This window comes from Daucus carota, chromosome 7 (assembly GCF_001625215.2).
Source record: "Daucus carota subsp. sativus chromosome 7, DH1 v3.0, whole genome shotgun sequence".
Classification (NCBI taxonomy): Eukaryota; Viridiplantae; Streptophyta; class Magnoliopsida; order Apiales; family Apiaceae; genus Daucus; species Daucus carota.
Genome location: NC_030387.2, coordinates 29,089,150 through 29,108,320, shown reverse-complemented (window position 1 = coordinate 29,108,320; position 19,171 = coordinate 29,089,150). Strand labels below are relative to the sequence as shown.

At 35.9% G+C, this 19,171-nt stretch overlaps 3 protein-coding genes across 3 annotated transcripts; all 3 read right to left on the bottom strand.

Annotated features, from left to right (window-relative positions):
• Positions 1–31: 31 nt before the first annotated feature.
• On the bottom strand, positions 32–1,505 carry LOC108193556 (probable carboxylesterase 8). The gene has a single exon (XM_017360264.2). It carries the CDS (start codon positions 1,138–1,140, stop codon positions 157–159), a length of 984 nt encoding a protein of 327 aa, XP_017215753.1. The 5' UTR covers positions 1,141–1,505; the 3' UTR covers positions 32–156.
• Positions 1,506–5,014: 3,509 nt separating this feature from the next.
• On the bottom strand, positions 5,015–6,220 carry LOC108194315 (probable carboxylesterase 8). Its single transcript, XM_017361266.2, has one exon. It carries the CDS (start codon positions 6,116–6,118, stop codon positions 5,144–5,146), a length of 975 nt encoding a protein of 324 aa, XP_017216755.1. The 5' UTR covers positions 6,119–6,220; the 3' UTR covers positions 5,015–5,143.
• Positions 6,221–12,530: 6,310 nt separating this feature from the next.
• Positions 12,531–13,313, bottom strand: LOC108194863 (uncharacterized). The gene has a single exon (XM_017361800.1). The coding sequence runs from the start codon at positions 13,311–13,313 to the stop codon at positions 12,531–12,533; it is 783 nt and encodes a 260-aa protein (XP_017217289.1).
• Between the last annotated feature and the right edge of the window lie 5,858 nt (positions 13,314–19,171).

The following is a 19,171-nucleotide window of genomic DNA, read 5'->3' as shown; positions in this document are numbered from 1 at the left end:
TGGCCATCCCTTCCTTGGCAAGAGTGATGAATTATGAAGAATCTTTTTACTTATTTGATGTTTCATGTTTGTGGATTGATCTCAACAAGTTGTAAAATGATACCACTAAAGGTTTTATTCTCAGTAGAAACATAAAAGTAAACATAATAGTTGTAATCAAGAAGAGTAAACGAAATCCTTGATCTGCAGAAATAATTCTTGAATCTTTACTGGATCAGCCATCTCTGCACCATGAAATCCGCCTTCTTCGAACTTGGACACCACCTTCACGCCATGTGCTTCCAACATCTTGGCCACCCCTTTAATTCTGTCCACCAGTGCATCCCCTTCAAACCCTCTAATCAAACACCTCGGTAGCCTCTGAATCTTCGGATTAACAACATCCAATGGGTTAGAATACTCGTGATCACGGTCACTTCCAGGTGGCAATGACAACAACCAAAGGAGATCACTCACGGTCACCGGTAGATAAGGATTTCTGCTTAACCTCTCTTCAGATGGAGTTCGTTGAACTCCACCGAAAAAGGGCTGATTCAGAATCAGCCCTTTCACCTGGATAGGACTAATGTCCGTATCCAGAACACGTAAACCTGCGTGGTAAGCAATGTTACCACCTGCACTAGTACCCATGATATGAACATTTGAATAATCAGCTAGCTCTTTCATCCATGGATCAGATCCATCAACTTCTCTGGCTTGATCACGAACCCACATGATGGCCTCCAAGGCATCATCATAAGCAGCAGGAAGGCGGTGTTCAGGGGCGAGACGATACTCAACGGTTATGATTAAAGCAGGGGCAAAAACAGCTGCACGGTTCAACATATCATGAAATGGAGCTGAAATAGCACTCATAAGAACGAAGCCACCGCCATGAAAATCAACGATGACAGGAAGTTTAGTAGTGTGGTGCAGAGGGCGGAACAAACGTAGGAATGTTTGGTTGGTGGTGTTAAGAGGAATGTCTTTGGAGAGGACTAGTTGTTTTTCTGACGACGATGAGTCGGGTGATTCAGAGGCAAGTTGAGGCGTGGGAGGCACTCGGGGGAATTCGAAGCCTCGGGTGAGTGAACCGTCAGCATTAACAACAAGTTTGAGGAACTGGTATGGTTCATCGATGAGAGAAGGATCTCTTTCCATTGCGTTTCCTTGAATGGCCTAATTAGCGAGATAAATCGTGTATATGTAGAGTCATGTAGAAGTGGTTGTAATAGGCGACTAGTGACTAGACAAACTCTCACTAATTGGTTGTAAGAAAAGTAAAAGGAGTCGAGAGTTCAAGTTTCAGTAGAGATGTGTTCTGTGTTGGATATTTTCAGCACGTTTAGGCGTGATGGATTATGAAGAGGCAAAACAGAACTGCATGATCATTGTAATCCATGATGCAAATTTCTTCCCCATGAAGTATTCAATCGTCAGTTTTTTCAAAGTCGCGTTAGGTTTCAATCCTGTCATCACATCCTCGTCATTGTATTCTTTGCCTTCTCTTTCTTCTCCCCAGTCTAACAGTAAATGTTGAATATTGAATATTAGACTTCTTACAAAGCTTTCCTCTACTTGCTTCTTCCATATTGTCCACGCCGCCAAGGCCATAGAGTTCAAGGTTTTTTTTTTTTTTTGCGGATCATAGAGTTCAAGGTTACCTATGAGATTTTTCAGCCCTTGCAGTTGTCCAATAAAACAATATCTATTTTTACTCACAACAAACTGAGCGGGCCCGCTATTAGCATGTGCAAGAAGCCAGCAGAGTACCTCAAAAGTCAAAATTTGAGGGATCTCAAACTTTTAGGCCCATAATGTTTTTACACATATACAATTAACTTTAGGGAAATCTACAAAACTACCTACCTTTTCTTTTATTGTTTTCAAAAATACTACCTTCCAGAATTATTTTTAAAAATACCTTTTCATAAAAAAAAATTCAAAAATACTGTTTGCAACTTTTGCAACCTCATTTGCAACTACAGGCGGCGCCAGCCGTGTTGCAACCTCTTTTGCAACTTCATATGCAGCTGAATTCCGAAAATGAGGTCGAAAATGACATTTGAAAACTGGAACTTGAAATCAGGATTTGTAATTGCATATATGGTTGCATATGGTTGCATTCAGTTGATTCTATTGTAATCTAATGGCCCCGCCAGGGGCACACCATACATCTGTTGTTACTTACAGTTTTCAGTTGCATTTAGTTGCAACTGAGGTTGCAAATGAAGTTGCAAAAGTTGCAACTGCAGTTGCAACCTCATTTGCAACTTTTGCAACCTCATTTACAACTATATATAGTTTTCAGTTGCATTTAGTTGCAACTGAGGTTGCAAATGAAGTTGCAACTGCAGTTGCAACTTCATTTGCAACCTCATTTGCAACTTTTGCAACCTCATTTGCAACTTTTGCAACTTACAGTTTTCAGTTGAACTAGTTGCAACAGTTGCAAATAAAACTTTTGCAACTTACAGTTTTCAGTTGAACTAGTTGCAACTTTCCATTTTTATTTGCAACTTTTGCAACCTCATTTGCAACTTTTGCAACCTCATTTGCAACTTTTACGGCTGCGCCGCCCAAGGTTGCAAATGAGGTTGCAAAAGTTGCAAATCGTATTTTTGAAAAAAAAAATTATGAAAAGGTATTTTTAAAAACAATGAAAAAGATGGTAGTATTTTTAAAAAAATAATTTTACAGATGGGTATTTTTAAAAAGATCCCTTAACTTTATTTTATATTATATGTTTAGAATCTTTTGTTTATATATTTTTAATAGCTAGTCATTATTATTAATATTATTATTATTACATATACATTCTTGTGTTAGTATTTTATTATAAATTTAATTCTTATTTTTTAAGTTTTTTTATTGATTTGCTAATTTTTTTAGTGAATAATTAATATATAATTTTTATTCAGGTCACAAATCATATATTATAATAATTATTTAGTTTTTGTGTTAAATAAAATATATTTAAATTTAATTTATTTAACAAAAATATAAATATGCTATTCAGACAATGTATGTTTTATTAAACGTTTTTTTTTAAGTTTTAAATTAATTTAAAATAGAATAATATTTATGTGGTATATATTTTCATATTAAAAAAGCCCCCAATTTAAATTTAGCACGCGGCCTCCTTTTTGATTGAGCCTGCCCTGAAACTGAGGTAAAGTTTGCAGACAAGTTAACCTCTCTATCCCAGTGAACAAGCATCTTCTTCTACAATTGTCCATCGCCAATTTTTTCTCAATATAAAGATGTCTCAAGTTAATTATAAGGTTGCGCATGTTTTGTGGAAGCTCATGCAAAGCTGAAACTCTTAGGTTGTGTTCACTTGGAGTGAATGGAATGGAGAGAGAATGGAATGAATTTTGTAGTGTTGATCAAAGAAAATGTATATAATTTTCATTCCTTCAATCATTTCAATCTTACTATTTTAACTATAACTCTAACCCATATGTTTTGGAAGGAATGTTCATTTCATTTTTACATCATGTTTCTTCACGATCTTTCTCACAAGAAATTTAACTACACTCATATTTTGTCACTATTATTTCATACTTTCTTCTTTCTCCTTAAAACTTCTATACAATTTTTCATTCTATTCTACCCTCATTCCATTCCATGAAGTGAACACAGCCTTAAAGTTTTCAGAATATTGTAGAGTCTCGCAAGGTCATCTGGCAATCTATAGCTCTTGTGTCATTGACATTTGAGATATCCAGATGTTTAAGGTATTTCAAATTCCCTGTGGAATTTGGAAACTCATTGCGAAATGATTATAAAACCAATACCCTTAAGTGCTTGAGATCAGGTGACACGACACTAAATATGCTAGCCTATGCATACAGTGTTTGCACTGCATCAAAGTATGCCTTAAAAGAATTTGGTTTTGCATCCTCAAACCCTTCCAGCCTTAACCACCAAACTGTTATTCGAGGAGCTTTAACCAAATGGCCGCTCCATGAGCAACGAGGCACCTTCATCTGATCATGCTTTGATCTGAGAGGACGTTCAGGGTCATGAATCTGGTGGTCACCGTAATGGTAATGGTGGCCGTGGTAATTATGGCGCCTCTTCAAGTGCTTCTTCAGAATAGAGCACTGAATGAGTAATTTGAGCTGTTATCTTAAAATATATTCTGTACCAATAAAATTCATACTAACATGTCTTTAGCGCAGACTGTGGAGGAACTCTACTGGCATTTTACTATTTTAGGATAGATCACATTGTCGGCTACTTATGGCGTTGACTGTTTGAAGGTATCCAGCTAATGAGGTTTAATCAGTGTTCAAGATAGTGTCTGTTTGAGTATAAAAAAGAGTCCAGATTCTCACTCACGCTTTTGGTGGCTAAGCAAATGACTATGAGATCTAAATTCCGGAGTCTCTTCTCAAGTAACTGCTCAGGAGGGTGCGTTGTCTTTCTTAGTTGCTGACGATGATATTGATTTCAACTACTGGTCTCCTGTGTAATCTTCAGTTTATCATAGAAACTATAAGTTGTGTCATTTCTATTCAGTAAATGCTAAAGCATCTGAGGATGAGAATTAAGAATTTGCCTATCATTATACATGAAGTGTACAGTGATAATTTGTGAGAATACAACGCATGATAAATTTGCAGACACTAAGATATTTAGAAGTTGAACCAAAAACTTCTTGAAAAATCTCCACTTCAGTGAAAGATATTTGTTCAGTGATAATCAGTTCAGTTTTTGTTTTTTCTAAAAAGTTTTTGTTCCAACTTCTGTGGTTCTCATCCATCTTCATTGTATTATTGCATAAATACAAATTTTCATAAGCAACATGGTTTATTCTTTATAATCAACTATGACTAAAAAATCGAGTTATCTTATCCTTTCATAGTTGATCTTTAAACATGGTTTATCTCTTTATAATCAACTATGAAAAGATAATATAACGTGATTTTTTAGTCATAGTTGATTATAAAGAATAAACCATGTTCCTTATGAAAATTTGTATATATGCAATAATACATTGAAGATGGATGCATGAGAACCACAGAAGTTGAAACAAAAACTTTTTAGAAAAAACAAAAACTAAACTTCACAACTACACAACTAGAACTTTAGAAAGTGACTTGCAGACTTACTGTAAACAGAATTACAATAACATGACATAATAAACTTGTATTGATCAAGAAGAGTCAATGAAATCCTTGATCTGTAAACACAATTCTTGAACCTTACTTTGATCATCACTTAACTCTGCACCATGAAACCCTCCGTCTTCAATCTTGACCACCACCTGCACACCACTGGCCTCTAACAACTTCGCCAAGCCCTTTATTCTATCCACCAGTAGATCCCCTTCAAACCCCCTTATCAAACACCTCGGCAAGCGGCCAATCTTCGGACTACAACCAACCAATGGATTACAATACTCATGGTCGCGGTTGCATCCAACTGGTAATGCCAGCGACCACATCAGATCACTAGCATTCAAAGGAAAAGCCGGATTATGGCTTAACCTTTCTTCAGACGGAGTTCGTTGAACCCCGCCAAAAAAGGGTTGATTCAGTATCAGCCCTTTTATCTGGACCGGACTTATATCCGCGTCCAGAGCACGTAAACCTGCATGGTAAGCAATGTTACCACCAGCACTCATACCCATCATATAAACCTTAGAATAATCCGCCACCTCTTTCATCCACGGATCACAACCATCAATTCCCTTCGCTTGATCTCGTACCCACATGACGGCCTCGATTGCGTCATCATAAGCAGCCGGAAGCCTATGCTCTGGCGCCAGACGATACTCAACGCTTATAATCAGAGCAGGTGCAAAAGCACAAGCGCGGATCCACAGCTCATTGAAGGGAGCTGAAGCAGCGCTACAGATAACAAAGCCACTCCCATGAAAGTCAATGATGATGGGGAGTTTTCCGGTGTGGTTGGCAGGGCGGAAGAGACGGAGAAATGTTATGTTTGAGTTGTGAAGATGAATGTCTTTGGTGAGAGCGAGTTGGGTTTCAGATGGTGAGTTAGCTGTGAGTTGGGGTGTGGGAGGAACGCTGGGGAAAACTTGAGAACGGGTGAGTGAGCCATCGGGATTAAGAGCAGCTCTTAGGAACTTGTAAGCTTCATCAATGGCAGAGGACTCTGTCTGCATTGTGTTTTCCTAAAGGAAAATGCTTGCACCACTCTTTCCTAAAACTAAAAGTTAGTGAGAGACACTATATACGAATTACGAAGGGGTTTATTTTGCATTTTTAAGCTGAAAACTTGTGGAACAAACCAATTTATAGTAAAAATCATATATAAAATGTTGATAAGTAATATGTTAACATTGACATAGAATTTCTTATATAAAAAGTAATATATTAATAATAAAAATAAATTATAAATAAAAATTTTAAATTATTTGTATATAAAATGTTATGTCATCTCCAACCATTAAAACCCATTCGCTAAAGTGGCATATTAAAAATTCAAAATTTTAGCCAACAGCTTTAAAAATTGAACTCCAACCATACCCGACTGTTGTGTATATTTTAGCCAACATCTTATGGATGACTAAATTTGTCGAACCTCTACAGATCTGTAGGAAGATTGCACGTCATTTATTATCCTATTGAACTGATATATTCTATTTTAACAATCTAAAATATTAATAACATACTATTTTTAATTGTAATCAACCAATATAGTCAATACCATTAAAGCAAAATGTCTTACAAGTTGAGCAAATTTTACATAATGTCTTAGAGCATCTCCAACCATACAAACCCCTTAGCTAAAAAGTGAGTTGGCATTCCAAATATAAAAAATTTAGCCAACCTGTTGAAAAAATCATACTCCAACTACGTGAACCTGTTGTCTATAATTTTAGCCAACTCCCTGTAGATGGCACTAATATAGTGACTATAGTCAATACCATTGAAGTACAATGTGTTACAAGTTCAGCAAATTTGACATAATATCTTACAGGTTTAATTTAGTCAACGATTATAGCCAACGCCGTTGGAGATACTCTTACCGGTATCATTTAGCCGGCGACTATAGGCAACAACGCCCAAGTTCTGAACGCATGTGACAACTGATGACCACACGTTTGACATAAAGTAAAATAAAGATCTTCTGGATTGGGATATAACATATTAAATTCGATTGCATATCGATTATTTCCCATTTTGTTCTTGCGTCACCAGCCAAAATATAATTTTGATGATGACAGATGGGCTGATACTCTGTATAAAATAGGGAATGGAGGAAGTAAGCCGAAGAAATACTATATAAAATATAATATGATATTAAGAAATTTAAAGATATGAATTTTTTGTTGTTGGCAAGACTAAAATAATTGAATGCTGTACCCACGGACATATTGATATTAATGTACTATTATATTTTTTTTTTGACGAAATGCAAATTCATTTCATTAAATTAAAACAAGTCTAGTCGGGACATCTCCCCAACTAACAATGCAATCAGGTTGATAAACAATAAAACGAGCTAAACAAATAGCCGCATTGTTTCCAGACTGCTTAACAAACTGAATCCATGGATTCTTGAAATTGAAAATGAATACAAAGGCTTCTCGAGTAATCCAGCATACATCAATCCCGAAAATGGTAGCTTCACAATTGACCTTCACAATAGTTCCATGGCTGTTGTGGTGTTCAGACGACTCAGTTGTAAAAACTAAGCAATGAGGAACAAGGGTCCTCGAATAATGAACAACTATAATTTGTGAAAGGTGAGCACATGCGATCGCCACCGTTCCAAGCATACCCCAGCTATCTACATGCCGGAAGCCAGCTATAGACATGCCGAAAGTATTAACGATGCGATAAGCCAGATCTCCCAAAACTCCATCACAATCATTCTCATTTATAACACAGAACGACATATCAACGCAGAATCACCCAAGAATGGGGTACTAAATCAACACACGCCAAAAGGCGAGACGGGAAAACACAATCGGATCTTTGATTTCAAAAGATCTGATTTATTCAGAAAACAATCAAGCCCAAACTCAAATCCGAAACAGATCCGAGAATAAAACTCGATTGGAATCTTCGAGGTTTAAACAACACTCGATTTTATTGAAAAACAAAAAACTAGTAAATAGTGGAGAAGATGGGAGAGCGGAAATGATTTGGTGGATGAAGAGGATGAATGTGAAGAATGGAGAAGTGACGGCTAGTTTTGGGAGTCGACTCTCAAAACCCTAATTTGAGAGAGAATAGTAAAAAGTTCATTAATGTACTATTATATTAAACAGGGTCTGATGAGACGTCACGCTCGTGACCCTTTGCTTTATTATTTTTTCTTAGAATTTTATTCGTGTCGAGATTTTAATTATAGACTATTGTGTTATGTATTATATAAGATATTAAATAAAAAGCAGTTATTCATTAAAATGATAAATAATTCAGAGACAATCGTCACCAAGTGGGTTGAAGCAGATGAAAAAATAATGAAACTATTTACCAAATAGGGGATGGGATGCTAGCTAAGATACGTGCCATCTTTATGATTTCTGATGACCATGCCGATAGAGAAATTACTGGCTCTGGACAATTTTTATAAGCTCTAGACAGTACACACAATCATGTCCATCTTCAAAATCATCTTCGGTGCAAATTCTGTTAACTATGGTGCAACATTTAGAGTCTTGCATAATAACTCTGTTTTTGTACTGTTATCAGAGTAAATGAACGCCATTGAAGAACAAACTAAAAGCTTCATTATACTAGAGTGTTTGATTACAAGCTATGGAAATGTAAAACTTACTTACTAAGCTACCTATCTGTAACTGACTATATATAGAGCTGAGTAGTCTAACTAACTAACAATAATTACAGCTAGCATTTCTATTTACAGTAACAGAATGAGAAGGTGGTGGAAGTCCAGATACTTCCAGGCTGTTATGCTGAGCTGGAGTAGTTGAAGCAACTGGAGTAGTGGATAGTTTAACATCCCCCCGCAAGCTTGGGAGGGGAAGACACATGCCAAGCTTGGATTTAAGCTCATTGAACTATGGTGATGGCAGTATCTTGGTGAACAGGTCTGCTAACTGATTTTAGGAAGGTAAGTATGAAAGTTGAATCAAACCTTCCATGACCTTATCACGAGTAAAGTGACAGTTTATATCTATGTGCTTCGTGCGCTCGTGAAAGACAGGATTGCGAGCAATATGTACAGCTGATTGATTATCACAGTATAATGTGATTGGAGTAAGCTTGTCAATGCCCAGTTCTGTTAACAATCGTACGAGCCAAGTGACCTCAGAAGCAGCAGATGCCATAGGTCGATATTCGGCTTCTGATGAAGACTTGGAGACAGTAGATTGTTTCTTTGATTTCCAACTAATTGGTGAATTACCAAGTAGAAGAAGATAGCCTGAGATTGAACGTCTAGTATTTGGGCATGCAGCCCAGTCAGAATCAGAATATGCTTTCAAAGTTAAAGCATTGGTACCGTTAAGAATAAGACCCTGACCAGCTGTGCTAGCAACATAGTGTAAAACATGCTGTAAAGAATCAAAATTTGAATCCTGGGTGAATGCATGAATTGACTAAGTGTCTGTACTGAATAAGCAAGATCTGGTCGCTTATGAGTTAAGAAATTGAGCTTGCGTGCAGGATCCTCAAATAATTCACCAGTATCAACATGTAGTTTTAGGTTGAGTGGTAAAGGAGTGGCAACATGCTTGTACTGAGTGATACCAGAATTAGTAATAAGTTCCCTTGTAAACTTTGCTTGAGTAAGCATGATGCCATCAGTACAATAACCAACCTCGAACCCTAAAAAGAAATGTAACAAGCCAAGATCTTTAATGCCAAAAACATGATGTAAGTGAGCCTTAAATGCATTGATCTCAGCTAAATCAGTCCCTGTGATGATAATATCATCCACGTAAACAGCTGCTATAGTGATATTGGAACCAACCCTTTTAATGAACAAAGAATAATCATTCTTTGATTGAGTGAAATTCTGAAATTTCAGCTCCTGAAGTAACTTTGCAAACCACTCTCGACTAGCCTGTTTCAACCCATATATCGATTTTTTAAGTCTGCAGACTTTGTTGTGTGGGTTTGGAAGGCCTTCAGGCATCATCATATACACCTCTTTATGCAAATCTCTGTGTAAAAATGCATTATTAACGTCTAATTGGAAGACCTTCCACTTCTTGTTGGTTGCTAAAGAGAGTATACTACGGACTGTAGCCATCTTAACAACTGGAGAAAATGTTTCTTCGTAATCTATCCCATATTTTTGGTTGAAACCCTTGGCTACAAGTCGTGCTTTGAAACGTTCTATAGAACAATCATCCTTGAGTTTTGTTTTAAAAACCCATCTGCTCCCAATGGCTTTCTTTCCCGGAGGTAAATCAACAATATCCCAAGTGTTATTGGATTCCAAAGCAGCTAATTCTTTGTTCATTGCTTGAACCCAGTTTGGATCTGTTGAAGCCTCCTGATAATTTGCAGGTTCCTTGATAGATGATGTCTGTACAAGTAGTGCCTGATGGTCTTTTGGTAGAGAATCAAAGGAGACAAGATTACATACATAATCTTTTAAGTGAACTGGCTTATGAGATTCTCTAGAAGACCTTCTAAGCACATTCTGTGGTGGAGACTCATCCTGTGGTGGAGATGCATCTAAAGATGTTTGAGATTGTGGTGAATTTATACGAGGATGTGGTGAATTATTACCAGTGTTCTGAGAATCATCCAAAAAAGTCTGAGTATTCTGATGAATGACATCAGGTAGCTCAAAAAAGGAAAAATGTGTATATGGTGTATGAGTTGGCAGAAAAACCTGTGTAATAGGGACAGTTGGAATTCTAGCCATGTGATAGGGAAAGTTCTTTTTATGAAACTTAACATCTCTAGACACAGTTATCTTGTGAGTAGTAAGACTAAGAACCTTATAGCCTTTAGTAGCTGGAGGATAGCCAAGAAAAACACAAGGGTCTGCCCTGGGGTCAAGCTTTGATCTATTGTGTTTAGGAGTGGAAGTGAAGCACAAGCAACCAAAACATCTCAAATAGGAGTAGTCTGGATTACTACCAAAAAGTCTTTCATAGGGAGTGGTGTTGTTGAACTGTGTTATAGGCATCCTATTGATAAGAAAAGCAGCACATTCTACACACTCCCCCCAATATTTAACAGGAAGCTTTGACAGAAAGAATAAAGCTCTAGCAGTCTCCATAAGGTGCTTATGTTTTCTTTCAACCACCCCATTTTGTTAGGGTGTGTCAGAACAACTAGTCTGGTGCAAAATGCCAAGGGACTGATAGATATGCAAGATTCTACCATGGCATAATTCCATAGCATTATCTGTCCTAATGATCTTTACTGTAGCATCAAACTGATTCTTAACAAATCTAAGAAAATTTTTCAAGATATCAACAGTGTCAAGCTTAGACTTCATAAGATGTATCCAAGTTGATCTACTATGATCATCCACAATAGTCAAAAAGTATCTACAACCATGATGAGTAGGGGTTCGAAATGGTCCCCACACATCTATGTGAAGAAGCTCAAATTTTTTTTGAGTTTTTGTATTACTAGAAGAGAAAGAAAGTCTATGCTGTCTGGCAGCAGGACAAATTGCACATATACACTTGTCAAAGCATGTAGCAGAGAATCTAGTATCAATACAATGCAACTTCTGATAAGAAATATGACCAAGTCTTAGATGAAATAGTTTTGCTTCATCAAGCATTTAACTAACAACATTACTAGCAACAGAAACAAAAGTAGTCTTGTTATCAGATAACAGACATGGAGTAGTGGAGAGTGGAGATTTATTTGTGGAAGTGTGAAACAGAGTTCCATCAGCAAAATAGAGGCTTTGAGACATCCTACCAAGAATTATTGGTTGGGTCCTTGAAGGCGCCTGAAGAGTACAAAACTCAGAAGTAAAATGAACAGAGTAAGATTGAGTTTGACACAATTTGTGCACAGAAATCAGATTGAACTTAAAAGTTGGAGCATATAGCACATCAATCAACTCAATATAATTGTTGAGTTTTATATTTCCTATGTGAGTGACCTTAAGTTTGGTACCATCAGGAATAGTAATCTGATTATCTGTATGCAGTTCCTTATAGGTGTGAAAATAAGAAAGGGATGAACACATGTGATCAGATGCACCACTATCAATAATCCAATTATTGGTGTGAAGAGCAGAAAACAGGCAATAGTTACCTGCTAAGAGAGCATTTCCAGAGTAAGGAGCATTTCCAGAATAAGGCTCCTGATCACCAATGCTGTTATGTGCCAGCATTGTCATGAGATGGTTGTACTGATCCACAGAGATGTTTTGAGAGCCAGAAGGACCAGCTGCAGCAGATGCAGACTGTGAGTCTTTGTCACCACACAATTGTTTCACAGGATTGCAGTCTTCCTGAGTTTTAGGATCATCAGTAACAGTACAAGCAGCTGCAAATTTTCTTGGCTGAGATGGCTTAAAACCAGGTGGATAACCATGGAGCTTGAAGCATCTTTCCTTGCTATGCCCTGGGATCTTGCAGTGATCACAGAAATAGTACTTCCTAGGTTTTCCAGTCATAGCAGAGTTTTGAAACGAGATTTGGCTTGGAATCCAGTCTGTTGTCGATTATAACCCTGATTTTTGTCAAAAGCAAATGCAGTAGAGTCAGTAGGGGTAATGATCCTCGAGATTTCTTTGTGCCTTTGTTCCTGTAACAGCATCCTGTAGGCCTGAGGCAGAGTAGGCAAAATCTCCATCATCAAGATATGAGATCGAACATTAGCAAAATCTCCACACATTTTCATGAGAAACACCATCAGGCGTTGATCCTGTTGTAATTTGAGCACTTTCTGTGTGAGATTGCAAGTGCAATTAGCACATTCATAAGTAGGCAGTGGCTTCAAATTGTCAATTTCATCCCAAACCTTCTTCAGTTGAGTGTAGTAATCAGATAGAGAAATATTCTCTTGAGAAACCTGTGAAATTTCTTGTACCAAAGCATAGATCTGTGCAGAAGAGACTTGTCCAAATCGTTCCTCCAAATCGATCCAAATATCTCTTGCAGTGTCAACATACAAGATACTAGCAGCAATTGGAGGTTCCAAAGCAGTGATCAACCAGCCGATGATCATGCTATTACAGCGACACCAGGACTTGTAAGCGTTATCAAGACGATCAGGTTCGAGAAGAGATCCATCGATGAAACACATTTTGTTCTTAGCAGTGAGACCTATAAATATAGATCGCTTCCAGTTTGCATAAGAGCTTCCATTAAAAGGAGTTGTGACAAGTTTCATGCCAGTATTATCAGACTGACGAAGATAATAGACGCTATTAGGATCTTGAGTTAATTCCATAGTGAATCAATAGAGAAGTATTGAAATCGAGAGAATTAGGGCAAATAGATCGAGAAAATCGAGAGAATTGTGATCGAGCGATGAGAAACAAGATGCAAGCCAAGAACTAGATGAAAGACTAGAAAGAAGAGTGATCTTACGTGACGAGCTATACAGTGAGATCGAGTGGCTCTAATACCATGTTATCAGAGTAAATGAACTCCATTGAAGAACAAACTAAAAGCTTCATTATACTAGAGTGTTTGATTACAAGCTATGGAGAGAAGAAATGTAAAACTTACTTACTAAGCTACCTATCTGTAACTGTGACGGTCCGAGAATCCGGGGGCCTGGATTCTGACGTCACCACATAAAAACCTTTTTAAAACACTTTCGAAAACCTGTAAATTTTTTTTTTTATTTTTTTATTTTTAGATAATAAAATCAGAGAATTTAAAACCTGAAAACATTTAATAAAAGATTTGAATGAGAACATAAATCGAATGATTTCAAAACCTGAATTTCAAACTTGAAAGCCATAATAGGAGAATTTCAAGAGAACATTTAAACTTTAATAACTGATTCGAAAGAGAACATTTAAACCCCCTAAAAGCAACAGGATCGCATCCAGGTTACAGTATTGAAATTAGAATCTACCACTATTATTACACAACATCTCTTACCAAATCAGATCATCTTCGATAAGAAGAATCACTGTCAACTATTCCAGCTTGCACCAACCTCATCAACTTTCCTGAACACTCCTCGACCACTGGATCCTCAACTCTGTCTCCTCGCCTAGCATTAGCCTTACTCACAATCTCAATCAATCATCTCATCTTTAAGCCTTTCTGAAATGGTTAGAAAGGAATAGCAAGGGTGAGCAACAATGCTCAGCAAGTAATAATAAACAATGATAGTTCTGAAATGATATAATAGAAGTTCACGAGTTCAAGATATAAGAGGATTCAACCTGAGTTCATGAGTTCATGGTATTGTATAGAATGATTTACAATACCTTGCAGCATTTAAACTGAGAAATTCAATCTTTCCAAAGAATTATTGAATTGGACTATCACATTTTAATTAAAACCAAGGTTAGGCAGCTGATCAGTTCCGCACTAACCCCGAGCAGGCCCCGCCATGCTCTATCACTGGATCCAAGGCACTCATTGGCCTTACATGACCACGAATCTGGTCCACAGGTTTATATAAAAACAATAATCCAATTCTCTAATTCAATTCAAGAAGCCAATGTAAATTAACAGAACATCATCATAAATATCATCAACAACAGAATAATTTCAATTCAAACTTTGATAATAATCTATTCATAAATCATGATCCATCATTTCATAAATCACAGTTCAGGAAATCCTCAACTATTCAGTATCCTCCATTATCGGCTAAGCAACTGAATTTAGCCTGCTAAACCAGCATGACAATGGCGGGTTGAATAATCAAGAAGATCCCAATTCATTCAAAGCTCTAACTATCACTGAGCAACACATGCTTCAATGACAATCTGAACTTCAAATTAATTTGTAAAACGGAAATTCTTTAGAAACTTGAAGATTAGAAAGAATGGTTCAGAATACTCGCACTTTCGAACATTGAAAAGAAAGGTATGAATACTTGAAACATATACCAAAGGAATGGATCAGAATATTTGCAATATATCCAAGAGAAAGGTTTAGGATACTTGCCTTAAATCTGACTCCAATCTCACATCTCTATCTCATCTTTCAACTTTCACAATCTATGCATCTCGTAATCTCTAGACCATCTCTAGCTATACTCTATTCGCCACTTCGCTTCGCTTACTCGATTCATCCCTTATTCGCTTTGTAACCCCACGTGACTTTCTGAACGTCTTCGGGCATACACGTCTCGTCCAAATCCTTAACGAGAATAAGATAATACTATAGTCACTAAATAATATATCGCATATACATATCACGTATACCGATACTCACTTATACAACCCTTTAAACTCATCAAATATCACTTAACACATAATCATGCTTTGACTCTACCATATAGTCTAATCATATTCCACATAACATATTATCAATTAAATATCATATAAATCTTATCGAAAATCTGACATCGTCTCGTCTATTTATTAGACTATCCACCTGTTATCCTATCTCAATCAACAATCAACCAACCACATCCAATCACTATAATTCATATGCTTTTATCCGATATTTATCAAGACACGACACTATGTCATTCAATCATTTATCACATTTATGTAATACTAGAACAACCAGATAGTCCATGCAATCTCAATTAATAGCAATTAAATCACATATAATCATATTCTACACATTTAACAACAATTATTCACATTCTATACTCCACCATATTACTATGTCACATTAAAATAGACTTTATAAGCTTTAATCCCTTTTTCGTTTCACTCCATTCTGAATTACGAGTCAAAAGTTATGAACAAAACTGTTTTCTTACTCTCTATCGGCACATAACACATCAAATAGATAGTAATCTTCATATAGCACATAAGGTTTCCCACCCCAATTTATGTCAAATCAACTCTTGGGTTAAAAATGATTTTTCGGGAATTTTCTGGAATTTTTAAACATTTTTCGGAATTAAAATCGATAAAAGAATCACTTTTCGGATAAATAATCAAGTCCCAAATACTTGAAATTGGGCTTGAAATCATTCATAACAATTATCGAGCCTTGAAAATAATTTGGAAAAATATTTTAAAGCTCGAAACTATTTTTCGGAATTTTTAAATCAAAAAGGATTAATTAAATCCAAATAATTAATCAATTAAAATCAATTAATAATTAATTAAATTAATTAATCAATTAATATTTAAATTAATTGACTAATTAAAATAATTAATTACTAATTAAAATTAATTAACAAACTAATTTAGATTTATTTTTGAATAAAGAAATAATTAAAAACTATTTTTGGAATTTAAAATAATTCAATAAAACAATTTTAGAAAATTAAATCAAAAGGTTTATTTTGTAAACTTTTGAAAGTTTTTGTCCAGGGTTTAAAGTGTAACTTTCCAAAAGTTCCAGGGGGTAATTTGTAATTTTCAAAACTCGAATACAATAACTTCATCATCTTCATAAGTTGGGTGACCAAACGGCACTTTGTCGCCGTTGGCACCCCTGACTCGCCGGAATCGGCTAAACAGGCCTCGGGCGGCCACCAAACTACGCATAACTCGACTACCGATCACCAGGAACCTACACACTTGATCAGAATCACCAATCGTCGCAAAGAATGGCCGGAAAATCGAAGCAAAAACCCGCCGGCGAGTTTCTTTCGAAACTCCGGTGACCCCTTTCCGGGAATCCCACATAACTTTTGAACATACCCACAAGTTCCTCTCTTCACGCTCTATCCAACCATATCAACCGATTGCTCATGTGATTAACAGATAAGAAACGCCCAAATCTCAATTGAAAATATTCATAACCCACGAAGAACACTCAAGAACACCTACTCAAGAATTAAACCACTGTTTCTATATGATTCCGAACCCCAAATTCAACATATAATATACCAAAACGACGAGAAAAACACGTTCTACAACATGGAATCATCCAAACAATTAAACAAACACGTTTACAAAAATCCACTATTTAAATCATAATAATTCGAATTTTAAAACTTCAATTACTCCCTACCTGTGAATCTCATGTTGTTTTTGATGATTGATTTGGGTTCTACTCTTCGATATCTTCGATTTGACTATTTGCACGCTTGATTCTGACTCCAATAACACCTTCAAATCTTCGTTTGATTATGAAGAACACCGCTCGATTTCTCTCGGTATTCGTGGAAAGAAACTGGTGAAATGATTTTACGGGTGAAAATAAGCTCTAGAAAGGTCTATTTATATTTACAAATAATTGGTACCCCTTTGGATCGTTTATGACATGAAAATACGTATTTAATAGCTTTATATTAATAAAGCGGGGTCCAATCGGTACTGGTTTTCGAGATAATCATCAAAACGGGGCTTTTTAACTCAATTATTGGTCTGCGGGTCCCATTGCAATTATTACAAGATAAGGATGAATATAATAATCAAAATATCTCGTTTCACGCTTATCGAGACAAACTGGATAATTATCAACAATTAAGATACCCGCAAAACTCCGCCGGACCGACTCCGAGTAAAACCGTACTCCGGATCGAAAAAGTCAAAACACGAAAACTGTCCGGAATATTCAAATTAGGCTAAAGGTGAGTTTTCTCGAAACTTTCGGGAATAAAATCGTTGCTCCGTCACGAGTGGACGGTTTCCAAAAAGATCAAATAATTAATAAATAAATACAAATATACGCAATTAAATCTGTAAATCGATTATAAAATCATCTAACATTCCATAAATCGATACAAAATATCCAAATAAACTACATTTTATCCTGATCATATAGAAATTGAAATATCTCAAATCCGAGCACATATGAGCGGTCAATTAAATAAACCAGATAGTACAATATTCACAAAAATTCATGTATTAATCATATAATATCCGTTATTAACCACAATTAATTAACAAACAAATTCACCAATACCACTTAATCACATAACACATATTCACATAATATTCATACAGAATTTTCAAAACAATATATGAAAATCAGTGTTGAAAATACAATTACGTATCAATAACACAATAACCCGGGGTTTAAATATAAAACCTTGAAAACTCACTAAACTGGAATAAAATATTAAATCTTATTCCCTTCTTTGAATAAAATCACTTTTAATACTAATAAAAATATTTTTAAAAATCCGGGTCATTACAATCTACCCTCCTTATAGGGATTCCGTCCTCGGAATCAGAGAAAGAAGGAGGACGCATAATCTGTAAAATCCATATTAATCCACAGAACAAGTATAATCATATAAAACTATTCACATAATCAATTCACTTTTCAACTAAAGCCAACAATAATATTTAGACAAATAGATTTATAATAATCAAATCTAAATTTAATAATATGGGATATTACATTCTACCCCCCTTATAAGGATTCCGTCCTCGGAATCCGCAAAGAGAACTCAAACGTATCACTTATAAGATTCCACTATACGCTTCATAATAACGTATCATCATTCACCTTTGATCGGCCTTGGCATACCTTTAGCTTTAAAGAAATTGGAGAATCAACTTTCACAATTGCAGAATTCATTTCCCAAGAATCAATCTTTGGGAATTTTTAATAGAACAAAATGTTTTCAAGGTAGATCACATTTGAATAAAAGAGTGACTGAGAGATCTATATGATCAACGAACTTGGTGTTGCGTGTCCACATTAGACACTACTAAAGGTTGTTAACCTTCTTGTAATCACAACACACACAAGTGATGGCGTCCCATCCAACTCCTATCACACAGACAGGTATACCTTGTGTCCCCTATAAATAGGGTTGTTCATCCCAATCAAATTGAAGAAATGTTAAGGAATATCAGAGAATATCAAGGAATGTCAACAATATCAAAGAACACTAAGGGATATCAAGGAAGATGAAAGGGTATCAAGGAATGTCAAGAAATGTCAAACAATATCAAGGAACATCACTATCTCTTCACAACAAACCTTTATCACACATCTTTGCTTTCCAACTCATACCAATAATCAATATCAATGTCATCTTAGAATTTGAGAAATTGAAGATCTCATTTATCAAAACTTTTGTAGAAAAGATATCATGATAATATCTCACTGATGAGAAAACAATCAAAAGAATTTTTAGTTGAAGAGAGGTATTGCCAAGGTCTTCTCAGATTCCGACTCTACTTCAATAAATCATTGTACGATATATGTCTTCTTTTCAACATTCTTGATGATCAATCGATTTGACTCGTA